Raw genomic sequence first — 17,657 nt, 5'->3', positions numbered from 1 at the left:
TCTGCAGACTATGTTCAGCTTTGAAAAGGGTTATGAAGAAAAATCACATGGACAAAAATATTGATTGCACTTTGACTGTCTGCTATAATATAAAATGAAATGCACAAAAAATGTCTGAGATGTCATTAAAGCAGATGGCATACTTGAAGACTGATTATAGTATTAGTTCAAGATTCAGAAAACATTGTAGGTCAAGAAAAGGGTTTTGCATTATTGGAGTATGTTTAAAAATATGTTGCTATTTTAAAGCAGTTTAATTTACAGTGGAGATACATGAAATAAATGTATTTGTTTTCTACTTGAGTATAGAAGCCCTTTGAAGAGCCTAACAACAATGGTCCACAGCTTTTAAGAAAAAAGCGTGCCACTCAGGCTGAAAAAAATACTTGTCAGCTGTATATTCAGACTGATCACCTGTTCTATAAGCATTATGGAACAAGAGAAGCTGTCATTGCACAGGTATTTGCAAACCCTTCTTTCAAGTAATCTGCTCTTTTCTGAAGATTATTTCTGGCAGTTTTGATGTAGTCCTTTGTGTATACTTTGTTATTTCATTTACAATAACTTGTTTCATTTGTCATGCTGATGCTTGCATTACTGAAACAGCTTTTTTCTTATTTCACAAAAAGACATCACATATCTGTAGCTAAGGTTTGGGCCAGTTATTGGCAACCATGACCTATTTAACATTTTTGAGTAAGACTTAGTCTGTTTTTTCTCAATTCTTACTGAGAAAAATACTCCTCAGATTTTTTTTTTTTCCTTTTTGATAGCCAGCCAATCCTCTCAACACTTGTGTTTCAAAATTGTGAACTAATAATTGAGATCTGTTTCTGTAGTGTCTATTATAGTGGCAGGTCAGAAAAGTGGGGGTAACTAAAGGCACATTCCTTAGTGCTTAGAATACAATTTTAACCACAATATTACCTTCATTAGCAACAAATTGAATGAGTGTTGAAAACAAGTGTCTCTACTTCTGACTGCTGAAACTGTAGGAAAAAAAAAATTAAACTTATCTGCAGAAAATTTTGCCTATATCTGGTGTGGTAGTGGTATAGACATTACATTGTGTAGTAAATTGTTTCTTTTGTCCACTATCATAGAATCATATCATAGAATTCAATAGAATATCATAAGGTTGGAAGGGACCTCTAGAGATCATCTAGTCCAACCCCCCCTGCACACGCAGGGTCACCTAGAGCACGTGGCACAGGAAAGAGCTCACCTAGAGCACGTGGCACTAGCAGTATTTTATTTTATTATACATATAATGTGTATTGGAGATAATGTATCTTTATATCTCATATGTAAAGGTGGATAGATCTTTGACTTGCCAGTGTTTTTTTTTCTCTCCAACAGATTTCCAGCCATGTTAAAGCAATTGACACAATTTACCAGTCAACAGATTTCTCAGGGATCCGTAACATCAGTTTTATGGTGAAACGAATAAGAGTAAGTTGTATTAGAAATACTTTTATTTCATTTATTTTGCTTAGAAGCAGTATTTGTGCAAAACAGCTGTTGTATTTCAAGGGCCATTTACCTGTTACTCTTGCCTGCTAGCAAGTGTGCAGCACAGAGGTGTTGCTGAAAAAAGCAGTCTCCTACTTTGCTTATTTGGTTTGGTTTTAGTGTTTTAGTGTTTAGTATAGATTGCAAAAAAGACTACTACTTCTGTTATTGAGGTCTAATCAACACTGACCAGCTCTTACAGCAGTGGACTGCTTCCTTTCCCCAGTGTCCACTGCAGAAAGCTTTGACCCAAGAACTTCAATTTTAAAAAAATTAATGGATATCCAGGTGAAAGGTACTTCTAAAAGGTGATGGTTTAAGGGGATGAATATATATTTCCTCTTTTGGGTAATGCTGGAAAGGGGGGAAAAAAAAAGGGAATAAAAAAAGGAATTGGCATTTATTTCACAAATGCATTTTTATGTTCATTTTATAACTTGTTTTTCTAAATATTGATAGCAGTATGTGAGGGCCTATAAATCTTTCCATCCCTTGTTATCTGATATAAAGTAGTGACAACAGCAAGCCTCTTACTTGTCATTTACAAGTCCAATGAAAATGAACCATGTCTTACAGATTGTTTCAATTTACTTAGATTAACACAACTGCAGATGAGAGAGACCCTTCCAATCCCTTCCGATTTCCTAACATTGGTGTGGAGAAGTTTCTGGAACTGAACTCTGAACAGAATCATGATGATTATTGCTTGGCCTATGTATTTACAGACCGTGATTTTGATGATGGAGTGCTTGGGTTGGCTTGGGTTGGAGCCCCCTCAGGTAATTATAGCCAAATTGGCATTATGAGATAAAGGCAATATTGTAGGTGGGTGGGGGAAAAAAAAGTAGAAGAAATTACTTCAGTCATGCAAATGCGTGAAAGTTTGTAACTAACTTTTTGCAATATTGGTTAGGTATGCTTTTTATGTATATGTAAGAACAGCCTACCATGTGTTACTTGTAATTAGTCTTGATATCCTTCTGTTGAACAATACACAAACAATAGGCAAAGGTGGTATTGTCTGGACGACAATTTAACAGGTAAGAATGACCAGTAAAAAGACAGAAAAGGCAGAAATATTTCTGCTATATACAGAGTTGACAGCTGTACAATTTGTATTTTGTAGCAGAATTAAGTGCAGAATCTGAAGAGTTTCTAAATGGCATTAGAAATAAATATTTTTGAAGAGAGTAAAAGGGGTACCTCAGTAATTATTCTGTAACTCTTGAACTGCTTCTCATTGATTTAAATCTACTTGTGTTTTGGGTCATAAAGGTAACTCTTGATTCAGGGAAACAAACCAAAACAGCGCATCAACAGTAATATAAAGATTTTTTTTTTTCTTCCCAAAGGCTGAATTGGATGAAAGTTGAGAAAGGAAAGAGCTGAAAGTTTGGGCAAATAGTGCGAGACTCTTGAATCCGATTGCTCAAATATTATCTGAACTTTTTATTGTTTAAATTTAAGTAGATTCTTTAATCATATCTCATCACAAATTGTGGAAACTTTCATGGACATCAAAATCACAGAACAGTCTTTCTGTGTTTTTTAAGAGGGGCTAGATGTTTTAATGAGAACATTGTCAGGAGCCCTAATGTAACTCGTGTAATCATAGAAGAACCATTAAGCCCTTCTGTGAGAACTGGCTGTCAGGGTATCGGTACAGCTGCCCTAGGACAGCTTTTCTCTACTTTTTCTGTACTTTTCTCTGAAACATCCGTTGGCCAAAGAGCACTGGAGGTAGTGCAAGAGTGCCGTAGCATTATGGTCTCTGTGCCTTTTTCATCTTAAAAGATTAAAAAATTCAAAAAAAAAAAAATAGTAGTCAGAGGATTGTAGATCAGCTGACCCAGTAGAGAAGTAAATTAGAGGAACTGGTGCAGACTTATCTTGGTGACTGTGGTAGAACCTTAGGAAACTTAATACAGTGATGGCCTGTGTACATAAGACACTGGATCTGTGGTGACTAATCCAGCATGTAGGCTGAGAAGAAAGAACAGGATGTATTGGAGTGTGAATTCCATAAACACTACTCCCCAAGAAAGCTTTAACTGGGGAAAAAAATTGGTTGTCTTGAGACATTTTTGTCCATTCTTTAGAAACCGTAATTGTGGTTAGTCTAGTGTGTTATCGTGTGTTAATGGAAATAGCTGTAATTCTGTGCTACTTTTATTCATTGACTTACAAGATGCACAAGTAGAAGTTTTTATCAGCACTGCATTGTGCTGATAATGTGGGGAGAAAATGTTAATGCTGGATATTTTAGTAAAATTAAATTTTACTTGAACAAGCAAGGATTTTTTTCCTGTACAAGGAACAGGAACACTTGTTCTGGCTCAATATAAACTCCAGCTATGCATCTTTGTAGTATTCCGCTCTTCCAAACAATGATTATGATGCACTTGATTGACCTTTTAAGTATGTATCTAATTAATCTACACACAAAACCATTTTCAGCTTTAAAATATAGAGTGAAAAATGAGTCACCCTTGCTGACAAGGATATATAGCCAGTCTGGCATTTTTACAAATATCTGTGAATGAATGGCTGACTTACTGTGTGAACAGCTCTGCATTAATAGGGGTAAACTTAGTCAACTTTATTCAACAAGCATCCTTGTATAGAAGTGTCCAGTGAAGAGTTAATATGGAACATAATTGCATTTAAAATGCATGCATTTTTCCACTGCTTTCGCTGTATACAGAAACTGTTACTTCTCAACTGACATTTAGAACAAGAAACTCAAGCACCTCCTTTCTGTTAAACTTTTGCCCAAATGCAGGGAGCTCTGGTGGAATCTGTGAGAAGAGTAAACTCTATTCTGATGGGAAAAAGAAGTCTTTGAACACTGGCATCATCACTGTTCAGAACTATGGTTCACATGTTCCTCCTAAAGTTTCCCACATCACTTTTGCTCATGAAGTTGGACATAACTTTGGTTCACCTGTGAGTATTACTATTGAACTGCTACTTCATTTTGAGTGTTCTGGAAGGTGTGACTTGTGAATGTGGTTCCTACTATTTCTGATCAAAGAAGGAAACTCTATGCAGGACTGCTTGTGCATGCATGCTGTATATAAACCAAAGCCAGGTTGGTGCAGTAAGGCTTTTTGAGTATTTTATAACACTGATGCTACAGTATATTTTGTGAATTGGTCATTTCTGCTATTTTTTTCTCTTTTAAAGAGGCACTAGTATTTTTCCCTAAAGCTTTCCTGCCTTTTTTTTTTTTTTTCTTCCTCAATTGAAGACCAGGGTAACAGATAAATGCATTACAGTGATACTAGAGAGCAGTAGGAATCAGGTGCAAAACTGATAGCAAACTCAAGAAAGGAAGATGAGACCAGCTCCATTTTACTGTTTCATTATTCTTGCTAGATTACCTCAGAAGTTTTGTGAAGGGGATTAGGAATTTCAGAGCAAAAATCTGTCTCTATGTCACTTAGTGATATGATTTCTTTGTGACAAGCCAAAACATGATGCTGCTGATTTTTTTTTTTTTTTTTTTTTTTTTGAGACCAGAGAATAAAGGTGGTGGGGATGTCTTTTAGCTTTGCTTTGCTTTGTTTTTTAACTAAAGTATATAGACTTTCAAGTTTTGACAGTAAAAGGAGATCAAGTTATGACAGAAATAATATTCCAAAACAAATGTTCACCCATGAATGCCTACTTCGTGTGCCCTGAGAAATTCCTTAATGCGTCTGCTTTGAGTGTGAACAAGGCTTTCAACTGTAAAATAAATCTGAAAATTAATACTACTGAATGAAACAGCTTTTGGATCAGTTTTGAAGGTCATTCACTTAATATATATGTTCCATTGAGTCACTATTCCTTGAGGAACTGTACTTTTGCTTAATTTGAAAATTTACTTTTTAAGATTCATGGGTTATTCTGGGAGGGTTAGATGCATCAGAGCAGCATTAGAGTTCATCTTGCTCTTAACAATTGCATTAAGTATTCAAATATTCAAACAGTACTATCCCATAAAATTTCAGCTGTTTCTCAGAAATTGCATACTTGTCACTCTCTGTAAAAGCTTTGTCTTCTGTGTGTGTTTTATTTAAGAAGTCTTTGAGAAAACAACAAACTTGTTTGTGCCTTTTCTTCTCCCTGTATTAATACTATCACATCAGGTCTTCTCTGTGCATATCGAATAGATAACAAGAAATTAGATAATTTATTCTGATAGAAACAATAATACAAATAAAATATTTGTATTACAGCATGATTCTGGAATGGAATGCACTCCAGGAGAGTCCAAGAATTTGGGACAGAAAGAAAATGGCAATTACATCATGTATGCAAGAGCTACATCTGGGGACAAACTTAACAACAACAAGTTCTCTGTCTGTAGTATTCGAAACATCAGCCAAGTTCTTGAGAAAAAGAGAAATAATTGTTTTGTTGGTATGTATGTAGTATCCTGAATCAGGATGGATAGATTATTTGTATTACACTTAATTTGAAATGATTTTTAATTGTACTTTTCAGTTTTATGAAAGGTTATGTAAGTAAAGAATTGAATTTGAGATCCAGAGAATCCAATTTTGGGCTTCACAGTACAAGACAGCTATGGACATACTGGAGTGAGTCCAGCGAAGGGACAGAACAGTGATGAAGAGGCTGGAGCACTGACACTGGGGGAGCTTTGGGGAATCTTATCCATCTGAGTGAATGCACGATAGAGGAGAGTGAAGGACACTGAGCCAGGCCTGTGTCAGTGACGCCCACCAAGAGGACAACAGGCAGTGGCACACACCGAAGTACAGGAAATCTCATTTAAAAACATGCACTTTTTTACTGCAAGGGTGGTTGAACACAGCTTGACCAGGCAGGGTGTAGACTTTCCATCTTTGGAGATTTTTCAGAACCCAAGTGGACAAGGTCCTGGCTAAGTTCCTGTAGTGGATTATGCCTGAGAAGGCTTATTAAAAGAAATCATACAGGGAACTCGAATAGTTACCAACAAAAACTTCACATTTAGAGCCTCGAAATTGTAAGAATGACTAAGCTGGGTAGGGAACAACAGTAAACAAGCTTGTTTATTTGAATCCTAGTCTGTGCTAAACCCATCTTGACTGGGCATTGTCAGTTGTGCTTAGTTGGATGTCGTTATAAGTCAGTGCTAATATTGTTTGTACTGTTTTATACAAAAGTATACTGGCATTTTTTCAGAATCTGGTCAACCCATCTGTGGTAATGGACTGGTAGAACAAGGAGAGCAGTGTGATTGTGGATACAGTGACCAGTGTAAAGATGAATGCTGTTATGATGCAAACCAACCAGAAGATAAGAAATGCAAGTTAAAACCAGGCAAACTCTGCAGGTATTGTACATGTCGGTTATAATACGCCTTTTAATTATTTAGATTTGTTGGTAGATATTTGAAATCTGAATCTCCCTTTACTTGCCGTGGTTTTTACAGCTTTTGTTTTGTTTCAAATACTTAACATAGTGAGAGAGTTCATCAGCAGTTAAGCTTTTTGTTCTTGTTGCTTATTGCAATTTTCTTTCAGTTAGTAGCCAGATAAATTTCTTTACTAGCTTTTGAAAAAAAATGTATTTTGACACTTCATGGTAAGTGTTAATATCTTAATACTCAGTGCAGACAAGTAGGTGTGCTGAAATTCTGACAATTTTTTGAAATGATTTGCCCAGATTTTGCAAAAGCGTGTGGTTCAGGAAAATAGTCAGGGTGTTGTTTTTATAGTATCTATAGGATAGTGTTATTTGCCCAAGGAGGATATTTACAGCTTTAAGCTTCTTATAAAGCTGTTGCTGAAAGTAATTACATGTTTGAATGGTTCAATGTACTGAAACATCTCATATGTCTTTCAGTTACATTGCTTAAAACAGACATCTAAAAACTTACGTGGATTTTTTTGCATGCGAAAGGCACAAACCTTTGTTCTACTGTATGAACAGACAGAAGATATAAGAGGTTAGACTCTTGTCCAAAAGTGAAGAAAAATATTTTTTGCATTTTTAATGCAGTATATACAATTTTTTTAATTAACTAATTAAACTTTTTGCCTTAAAAATAATCATTGTCAACCTATGTCTAGAAGTAAGGGTGACATCTACTTTGAAAACGTTAGTTTGATACTGTAAATTTGGCACAGGCTTGTTGCCTGTGCACTCACGATTGAAATAATTTTGCATATCTCTCCTTGCAAATCTTGTTATTTCTACCAACACAAAGGTCTTGAATTGTCTTTGTCTAAGTGATTTTAGAGATTTTTTTAATGCCTTTATACTTTGCCTGTCATGAAGACCTGTGTCCTGAGTACACCAGGTGCTGTCACCTTTTTTTCATTACTTTCTTCTTAGAATCTTGTGTTTAGCTGGCTACAGTTTCAGCTTTCTGCCCTGATGGTATGGTGTTCAATGGGGTTTGCTGCTTTTCTTTGTTTTATAACTCCTTTTCTCCCAGTTTTGTGTATTGAAAATTACTCTTTCAATACACAAAACTTCCAAAGATACATAGAGCAGAACCCAGGTGTAAGAATAGATCATGTAAGTAATGTGTTAAAATACAGTGTACTTTAGGAAGCTGTCCAGCTGTTGTACATTTCCTTTAGGTTTTTTTCTTTATCTGTGATGTAAAATAATGGTTTCCTTATGCAGTTGTTTTAAGTAGAGAGATCCTGAACTGCAGCAGGTTGATGCTGTCTTCTGATGTCCACTGAATGGCAACAAGGAAAAGGCCATTGTGAATGGTGTTGAGATACGGAATCATTGGGGATGAGAACTCGGTTTTAGTCAAGTAGTTGCCTGTTTTGGGGAGGTTTTTGTTTGTTTTTCATTCCCACTCTTCTGCTTCTGGCAGTGGCATGGGTTCTCACGTACAGCTGCAGACAAAGAAATAATTGTTTCCTGCGGTTGTACCAGGGACACTAGTTTGATGCAGTGTGTGTCTGTAGCAGAGGAGTGTTAAGTGTCTTGAGTGAAGCAGGGATGCCAAAACTTGCTTGATTTAAGCCATGTGACTTCCCTGAAAAGTCTCTCCTCCCCCCAGAACTTTTGCCTATGCTAAAACTGTGGTTGCTAACACTAAAGTTTCTGACAAGTCTCTTGCACCTGCTTATTTAAACAGTGTAAGCAGTATTTCTACAGAAATTCAGTGCAGCAACCTTTTGTAACTGTAAGGGAAGGAAGAAATGTTTTTAAATTTACACTTTACATACGATGCATCAGAGTTGGGTTGAATGTTTGAATGAGGTTTAGAGGTTTCAGGATTAATAGCCCTTCTGAAATTGTTTGCACTTTTCTTTATATCCTTTTCTTTTTGCTGTTTGTTTTTAGCCCTAGTCAAGGCCCCTGCTGCACTGCTCAGTGCAGTTTCAAACTGAGGACTGATAAGTGCCGAAATGATTCCGACTGTGCGAGAGAAGGAATGTGTAACGGTGTCAGCGCGCTCTGTCCGGCATCTGAACCCAAGCAAAACTTCACAGAGTGCAACAGGCACACGCAAGTTTGCCTAAACGGGGTATGGTTTTGGCAGTCATGGGCAGCTCTGCTGGTTGCACATTGTAGGGCCCTGCATTCTGAAGTTTCAGTGCTTGCAGAGTGTGTTGTAAGAATATAGTCTCTGATTTCTAGACTTTGAGCTGGGTGACACCACACTTTGAGAAGCAGCTAGCACATGGCCAGTTAGCTTTATTGTTTCAGAAAATATGATTTAAAGATTTTGGAACATTAGGCAAATGAAACTGTTTGACTTGATAGTTCTGTCTATCCTTGAGTCTTCATTGCCTTAGCAAATTTATGTGCTAAAAATACATGTTCAACTTGATGTAACGAAAATATGAAGCTGCTCTTGCCATGCCTGAGTAATGTGGATGCACCAGCATGTTGGATGATGCTGTGCTGCCTCCTGCATTGTGGAGGTCATACCAGTCACTATTACAAGTTGATGGGAAGGCTTTTGCCAATTGATCTGTGCTTACTTGGAAGACAAAACAAGTAAAAAAAAATATCCTTTTGAAGACTTATTGTTTATTGTTTTCCACAATTCAAGTTTTAAATATTGTTTGTATTTTTTGGAGCTCATCTGGGGTTAGTTTAAAGACAGTAAATTTATTTTTATGCTTTTTTTGAAAAAAGCTTATGGATGTACTTTTTTTTTTAGTTTGAGTTTGAGGGTTTGTCCTACTGTTGAATTGAAATACAGAATCTTTCCTGACCTTTTTTATTATTATTTTCTAAGGGAAAATATTTTTGAAATATGTTCTTTCTTGAGTAATCAGGTGAATTGGGTAATTTGGGTGAATCGTGCTACTAGAAATGTTTTGTGTGCCACCTGCAGTCCCTAGAAGAAGGCAGTTTTTTACAAAAACAATTATGTAGTATCATAATCATCTTTCAAATATTCTCAAGTAAATTGAAATTGGATTAATTTGTTCATTTTTGTTTTATAAGCTTCAGAGAAAGTTCAAGCTAATTTCTGAAGTCGAGCATTTCTATACACCTGCTAATCATGTTTTCAGCTATTAAAAATTAATGTTTTTACTAGTGTATGTTTATATGTGAAATTGATTTTTACATATTCCTGCTTTTGTCTCAAATAGCAATGTGCTGGCTCTATCTGTGAGAAGTATGACTTGGAGGAATGTACGTGTGCTAGTTCAGACGGCAAGGACGATAGAGAATTGTGTCATGTCTGCTGCATGAGAAAAAGTAAGATTTACTAAGTAAGATACTAAGTGAATTCTTAGTATGACTGCATCATTAAATATCTCAGGAGTTTTCTCATGGGGGGAAAAAATGTGTATTTTACTTTTTTTTTGTTATTATCTTGAGATTTTACCAAAAATTCTTAACACTTGGTTTCAGATAGATGTGGCATTTTATTTTGTAGGAAATAAACAATGTATTTTAGTGGTTTATGGACTTATAGAATGTCAAAATATCTGCCTGATGAAGCATTTGCACCTGTGTGTTATTACAATGGTATTTTGAGTTAACTTTATTCTTTTTACTTTTCAGTGGACCCAACAACATGTGCAAGTACAGGTTCTAAACAGTGGGAGAAGCACTTCAATCATAAAACTATTACTTTGCAACCTGGATCTCCTTGTAATGATTTTAAAGGCTACTGTGATGTGTTTATGAGATGTCGGCTAGTAGATGCCGATGGCCCTCTAGCTAGATTAAAGAAAGCAATATTTAATCCGGAGCTATATGAAAATATTGCTGAATGGATTGTGGTAAGTATTTATTTCTTAAGTTTGATCACTTATTTCTGTATATCAGTATTCACAGCTGGTAAGTGTTACTGTATATACACAGTACTTCATCATGCAGAATATAATCAGTCTTTGCTTGAAGTAATCAGCATATAAGCACTTTGTAGCAAATTAAATCTGACAGACTGAAAGGAATAGAATCAGTACATCATGAGGAATATTGTGTTAGTACTGGTATTGTAACTGCTGCCTATTTTTGTTCTGTTTTTACATTTTTGATTTATTGAGTTTTCCCTCTTGGAATACTCACCTTTTTTGTTTGCTTTTTTAAGGAACTGAATATATTGACCACTAAGTTTTTTTATTCTTACTGCACAAGATACACATTTTCCTAGCTATGGAGAAACATCATGTTACAGAGCTGTACAGTCAGCTCTACAATAATTAAGTATCTTATGAGAAATACTTTGAAAAGAATGTGTCTTAAGTAATATTTGTTTTTCTGTGTAAAACCCTTATGTATTTAAAAAAATATATATAAGTTGTGGGGATTTTTAACTGATCATTCTGAGTAACATTTGGGTGGCTTTTAAAAGGAAAAGGAAAGACTTATTTAATGCCCTCTAACTCCTGTGCGCCCCCTTTCTCTCCCCTTCACTTCCCCTCACTGCAAAACAAAACAACAGCAACATAAAATGATTTTTTTGTTTGTTTGTTTTTTAAGGCTCACTGGTGGGCAGTATTACTTATGGGAATTGCCCTGATCATGTTAATGGCTGGTTTTATTAAAATATGCAGTGTTCATACTCCAAGCAGTAATCCAAAGTTGCCTCCTCATAAACCACTTCCAGGTAAGTATATCTGGTAGTTAAGTTTCTAAAGAAATGTTTGTCTTCAACGGAACCCCTTTAAAAGGGGGACTTCAGGGACACTAGTGTGATGGGACCTACAGTTCATTGTCTGGGACTGCAAAGCTACCAGTGGAATTTGTCAGTGGAACAATTCATAAAATGTAATTCTTATTTTCCTGCAACAAAATATTCATGTCAGATACAAAAAGCATTGAAGAGGTTTTCTACTTCAGATTTTCCTTCATTTTGTTTTATGTGCTACTCTTTGTAAGAATCAGTCTGTTTAAAGAACTACTATCAGATATTAAAAAAAAAAATAGTAGTTGTTCTGTAAATACCACATACTGTTTAATCACCTCCCTGAAACCTTGCAGGTCTAGATCTGAGGCCTTTCAGAGAATTAATTGTCTAACTTGCATGACCAAGGCAACTTAGTTTTCTGGAAATAGCTTCTTCTCTGCTTTTTTGATAGCTTGTGTCTTTTGTTTAAACAGGCACTTTAAAAAGGAGGAGACCACAACAAACCACTCAGCCACCGCAGCGGCAAAGGCCCCGAGAGAGTTATCAGATGGGACATATGAGACGTTGACTGCAGCTTTTTTGCCTTGGTTCTTCCTAGTGCCTACAATGGGAAAACTCACTCCAAAGAAAACCTAATAAGTCATTGTCCCCGGTCTAATTCAAAAATAGAAGAAAAAAGCATGATATATCCTCAATACAAGTGGCGATGTTTAATCTTTAATGAGTGAATCTTCCAGCTCAAAAAGAAGAAAAATGATTTTGTTACATATTTTGAGTTTAGTGGCACAAAGTCCTAGGGTATCATGGTTTTTTTCCCCCTTCTGTGCTCTTCATTGCTGCATTTTCTTCACTTGCAGGCAAATACGGCTCTAGTAAAACTTTTATTCAAGATTCCAAAACAATATATTTTTCAACTGCCAGACAAGGCTAGGAAGCTAGACCACCTCAACATTGGAGACATTACTTGCCAATGTATATACATTGTTATATGCAGACATGTATTTCTAACGTACACTTGTACTTGTGTGCAATTGTAAACAAGAGGATTGCAATATGGATGTTTCTTTGTATTATAAAACTTTTCCGCTATTAATGAAGAAATTACTGTTTAATTGACATACTCAGGATAACAGAGGATGATGGTGTGTAATGGTCAAGGATCCTGTGATGCTTTACGCAGCAGTTTTGAATGAAATCCAACTTTCTTACCATGATCAAAGTTTTCAAGCAGTCATTTCATCCTTTATCAAACAGCTGCTAAGACATAGCATACAAGATTGAATGGTCTTTTAGAGGTATAACAGGTGTTGTGCAAACTTTGCTAATGCCAGAATGTTTCAAATTTGTTTTATATAAATGGCTGATTTCTTGTAGCTCAAGCAAAAATATTTTTTAATTTGTTTGATTATTCAGTTAAATAATGAATAGCTGAATGAAATACTTCCGTGTTTTAGTAGAAAATTCTGCCTGTTATTCAACTTGTTTTAAAACTGCAGCCAGTTTATTTGGGATGTTCAAATATTATTGTAGTATGATAATGAAGTTCCTGATTCTGAGAGATGTGGTAAGTAAGAAGCTGTAGTTTTGTATTTTTCTTTTTTAATTTATCAAATAATTGCATTATTTTTCAGCATGATACTGTTAATTGATAACCACTAGAGTAACTTGCCCAACTACTGTGGCCGAATTAAAATTGTAGTTAAGACTAGCAAGTTCCCCTGACACATTTTTAAGAGTAGTGAAGTTCAAACAGCACAGTGTCCCATTCCAAAGTCTTTATTACAAATGTAAATAATTGGCATTTTTAAAGAGAAAACAAAAGATGTCTTAAGGTGCTTACTGCTATGCAGGAGGTGAAAGGGGCATTACAAAATGTTTAAGCTTGTGATATATTTATTGCTTGTTTTCCAAAAGCACCAAGCTAATTAGAGGCGCATATGGCTATAATTTTCCTGGCTTTGCTTAGGAGAAAATTTACTAAAGGTTGGACAGGCTTCCTTTATTTGTTTTGTTTTTGTTTTGTTTAAGAGTATAAGGTTTACACAATCATTCTCATAATGTGACGCAAGCCAGCAAGGCCAAAAATGTTACAGAATATAATGGGATCTCTTCCTTGTAAACTTGTACAGTATGTGGTGACTTTTTCAAAATACAGCTTTTTGTACATGGTTTAGAGACAAATTTTGTACATGAAACCCCAGTCCAATAGACTGTATAAATAATTCTAAATGATCTTAACTAGTTAGAAGTATATGTAGTTGCTTTTAAATCATTTAAAATACATTTGTTTTAAGACTGTGCAAAGATTGGAAGTGGGTTTGCATTTCTAAAATGGTGACTTTTATTCAGCAAGAGTTCTTAGTAACTTCTTGAGTGTGGTAGACTTTGGAACATGTAAATTTTTTGCCTGTAATGTTATCCTGTGGTAGGGTTTTGGCAGACAAATGCTGCCCTATTTTATTTTGAGTCTAAGTTAAATGTTTTCTGAAAAGAGAAATGTGCACTGAGTTCTCTCTCCACTGCAAGTCGAGGTGTGGTAAAACAAAGAGGAAGATTGAGACAACAGAAATGGAATACTACTGTCAACTTCATGTCCACTGTGTTTTATACAGTATCTTTTTTGTTCACTTTGGAAATTTTTACTAAAATTGCAAAAAAATAAAGTATTGTGCAAAGATGTAAGGTTTTTTGAAACTTGAAATGCATTAATAAATAGACTTGATGAAATCTTCTGCTAAAGGTCCATTTAATTTTTCAACCTTGATTGCACAAAGGAATGTAAATTCTGCTTCCAGTTAACTTGATTTTCTCTACAGGGGGACTGTTACTCCCAAAAATAATTGGATGATCCAAACACTAGGACAGTGGATCTCCCACTTGTGGCATCGCACAGTTAAATGCAAGAGGGAGTACTTGTGCAACCTTTTAAAATCCCTAAAATTGCCTTTAAACACTTTATGATGACAGTTCAGAATAAGGTTTTCACCGTTCTAATCTTCAAAGTGGAACCTAGTTGCTCTTGAGGTATTCAAGCATGGTAACAAAGCTACTGAATGGTTGGTTACCTTGTGAAATAAGCTTTATTTATTTGTTTGTTTGTTTATTTTTGAAAGAGGAATACCCCAACTAATGTATAATACTTCAAATGCACAACTGGTGGATTAGCTTTTTAGAAGGATCAAATCTGCTGCTGACAAGGTATTTTAAAAAAACCTTCAAGTTGGCAGTCTATATAGTCATGTAGGTTGGATAGTTGATTTCTTAAATAAGCCGGCTTTTAAAAGCCGAGTCCTACCAGCGATAGTCTTTGCTCATTTTGGGGGTGTGTTTGTTGAGAATGGACTGCTTAGACATCTGTTTTCCTAGTGAAATAATATATGCTTTATGTAATCAAAACATAGTTGGAGGTCCGTGTTAGCAGTATTTTCTTTTTTCCCCCGATTACTTTTTTTCGTGTGTGTGTGTGTGTATATGCTTCCTCTCATTACCTCCATAGTCACTATCAGGGTAAAAGGCATTAGAAGAAACCTAAAGCAGAGCCTTACTGCAAAACAGCAAATATCTGATGAGGAACTTAGGGTGTTGAAAGGGAAAAATTCACATCTAAGCATTTAAAACACAGATTTTCTCTATATTTCTGTTGGATTTTGAGGGGAGACCAAAGAGTACATAAATAGCTTTTATTTTGTTAACTGATATTTGATCAAATCATCTTTGGTTATAGCTCTTCGTTTAATTGTTTTACATTTCCTGGTGTGTTATTCATTACATGTCCTGTTCTGTGGAGACAGATGTATAGTCAGAATTGGTGTGAATATGAGTAAGGGATAAAAACCTATCAATTATGAAACTTTATCGTATTTCAAAACCAATAGTGACTGCCAATCAGTGGTGCCCTACCTTTTCATTAATGTTCAAAAAAGTTTAAAACAGGAGGGTTTTGATTTGTGAATAACAATGGAGGTTCAGTATTATGCTGGGATGGTTGAAAGCATTAACAGACCTTTTCAGCATTTTAAATTTTACCTGCAGAGTGAGTAGGGTTTTTGGAGCTTGCGATGCCCATGCCTTGTTTGGGGTGACAGTAGCAGCTCCAGGCACAGGTAGGACTTCAAGTTGTTTTATGTTGTGTTGTATCTGAAACTGTAATCCTGCTTAAAGTATTGATGTTACAGTAGGTTTTATTCCACTTTGGTGTCGTTATAAATTGGAATAATGATTTCTTTCCATAAACTGATATTTGCATGTGTGATTTGTGAAGAAAGGCAAATAAGAAGATATATGAGAATAAAGTCTAGTTTATTGCTTCATGTTTTGTGGGAGCATTCTAAGCTGAAACAGTCAATGCATTTTGATGCTCTTGAATTTCCTATTTAGCAGTCAGTATAAAAGTTTCTTATCTGAGGATAATACTGGCTTGGTTCTGGAGAGTATTCTGTTTTTTCCCCAAAGCTTTAGTCCCCAAGCTGCAGTGCTGCCATTGCTTGGACTTCAGCAGCCTGTAGAGATGCGACCTTAGTCGATCACCTACGTTCTCTGCACTAAAGCTATCAGCCCCCCACCCCATAAAGCTAGGATCCCCTTATCTGCTTGCTTACCCAAGTAAATGATACAAGTATTAAAGGCTAATCTTGCCACTTAACGTGTTTCTAAATGTTCGAGGGTAACTGCAGGAAAACTGTGGCTTGGTGTCTGTCGTGCTGTGAATGTAGGTGTTGCCTGCTCTGGGTGCGATCGGAGCAGGGGGTGGAGCGCAGTGCTCGAGCTGCGGCCCCCGCGCGCGGAGGGAGCCCAGCCCAGCCCAGCTCTGCGTAGCCTTTGCCTTGAGCTCCTTCAGCTTCTGAGCAAAGCCCTCCGCTGTGGCAGGGTTCATTTCAGGGAGCTTACAACGTTGGTGATAACAAATGATGCAGGTGCAATTGAAAGAGACCATTTCAATTCTACTAGAAATGCTCAGACCAATAAACAAAGCAACCCTGAAACATGAGCAATAGATGTGACTTATATTCACTTTTCTGAAGGTAAGAAAAGTGAATTCTGGAAATGATGCAGGCAGCTGGATTGCTTTGTGCTGTCCTCTTTAAAAGCCCCAATGACTCTGGTTGCCCAGAAGGATGGGCCTCTCGTCCTTTGCTCCTTGTCCCTCGCTCCTCAGGACGTGCTCTCTTTTAACTTTGTGCCTGAAGAAAACGATCTAAGTCTAGCAAGGGGTAGTTGCTCTAGTGGATGTATTCAGTTCCATTAACTGTAGCTATAATCATCTAAAGTCTTGTATTTACCTAGTTAATTCAGAGGTATTACACTGAAATTTCCTTCTTTGTGTGCTCTGATTTGATTTTTGACTGTTGTACCAAAGGGTCTGGAATAATTAAGGGGCTTGTAAAATGCTCTGGGTTTATATATAAACAGCTTTAATAAAAAGCCTTTATTAGAGCTAGCAACCTAGAGTATGGAATTTCTCATTTAACCTTTTTTTTTGACATAGGTATTCTATGGGAATATATTCTAGGGAAAATACTAGAAAAAGAAAGGGTGAAAAAATAATTTAGCTTTTGAAAAATGCTTTAAGCAGATTCACAAAACTTTTCACTGAAGATTTAAAGATTTTTTTTTTTTCTAATATGGAATTTGAGTCCAACTCCAGAATGAGTTTTTTCCTAAGAAAGATGGTACTCCAAGGGGCTGTTTTATATATCAGGTTCTGAACTGTGCACTTTAAGGATAACCAATACCGCATTTGCAAGGTAAGTATCCTCTAGTTCTGTCATATTTAATCATGCTATCTCTTTCTCTAGTAATTATTCCTTTTTAAAAAAGTGGTAACTATTTTTAAAAAAGTTAATATTCTGAATAATCACTAAAAATGCCTACCTCCAACACTTGAATGCTGTTCATTGCTTGCAGGATTGCTAGTTCTGCTTAACTCGTTCTTTTAGTTAATTGCATTTTAATCCTAGTAACATCTGTATATTTTCATTTGAAATTCTCTGTCAGTAACTATGCAATTTGTGCTTTTTTCCAGGTTTTATGACTATGTTAAACTTTTTAATCTAGAAGAGTTGAAACAAATTTCATTCAGAATATA

The 17,657-nt window shown here is 35.9% G+C and overlaps 1 protein-coding gene across 1 annotated transcript in view; it reads left to right on the top strand.

Annotated features, from left to right (window-relative positions):
* Positions 1–14,299, top strand: part of ADAM10 (ADAM metallopeptidase domain 10) — a 42,180-nt gene extending 27,881 nt beyond the window's left edge. Inside the window, exons 6-16 of the mRNA XM_088520118.1 lie at positions 310–459; positions 1,360–1,452; positions 2,108–2,291; positions 4,295–4,458; positions 5,736–5,919; positions 6,688–6,838; positions 8,818–9,001; positions 10,083–10,191; positions 10,501–10,721; positions 11,425–11,551; positions 12,046–14,299. Coding sequence (XP_088376244.1) covers positions 310–459; positions 1,360–1,452; positions 2,108–2,291; positions 4,295–4,458; positions 5,736–5,919; positions 6,688–6,838; positions 8,818–9,001; positions 10,083–10,191; positions 10,501–10,721; positions 11,425–11,551; positions 12,046–12,140 — 1,662 coding nt within the window. The 3' untranslated portion in view covers positions 12,141–14,299. The remainder of the gene's footprint in view (positions 1–309; positions 460–1,359; positions 1,453–2,107; positions 2,292–4,294; positions 4,459–5,735; positions 5,920–6,687; positions 6,839–8,817; positions 9,002–10,082; positions 10,192–10,500; positions 10,722–11,424; positions 11,552–12,045) is intronic.
* The last annotated feature ends 3,358 nt before the right edge of the window (positions 14,300–17,657 follow it).

Source organism: Tinamus guttatus, unplaced genomic scaffold (assembly GCF_059628265.1).
Source record: "Tinamus guttatus ecotype Peru unplaced genomic scaffold, ASM5962826v1 Tinamus_guttatus_pri_ptg000004l, whole genome shotgun sequence".
Lineage (NCBI taxonomy): Eukaryota > Metazoa > Chordata > Aves > Tinamiformes > Tinamidae > Tinamus > Tinamus guttatus.
Note: the sequence above shows the minus strand (reverse complement) of the source record. Positions and strands in the feature narration are given on the sequence as shown.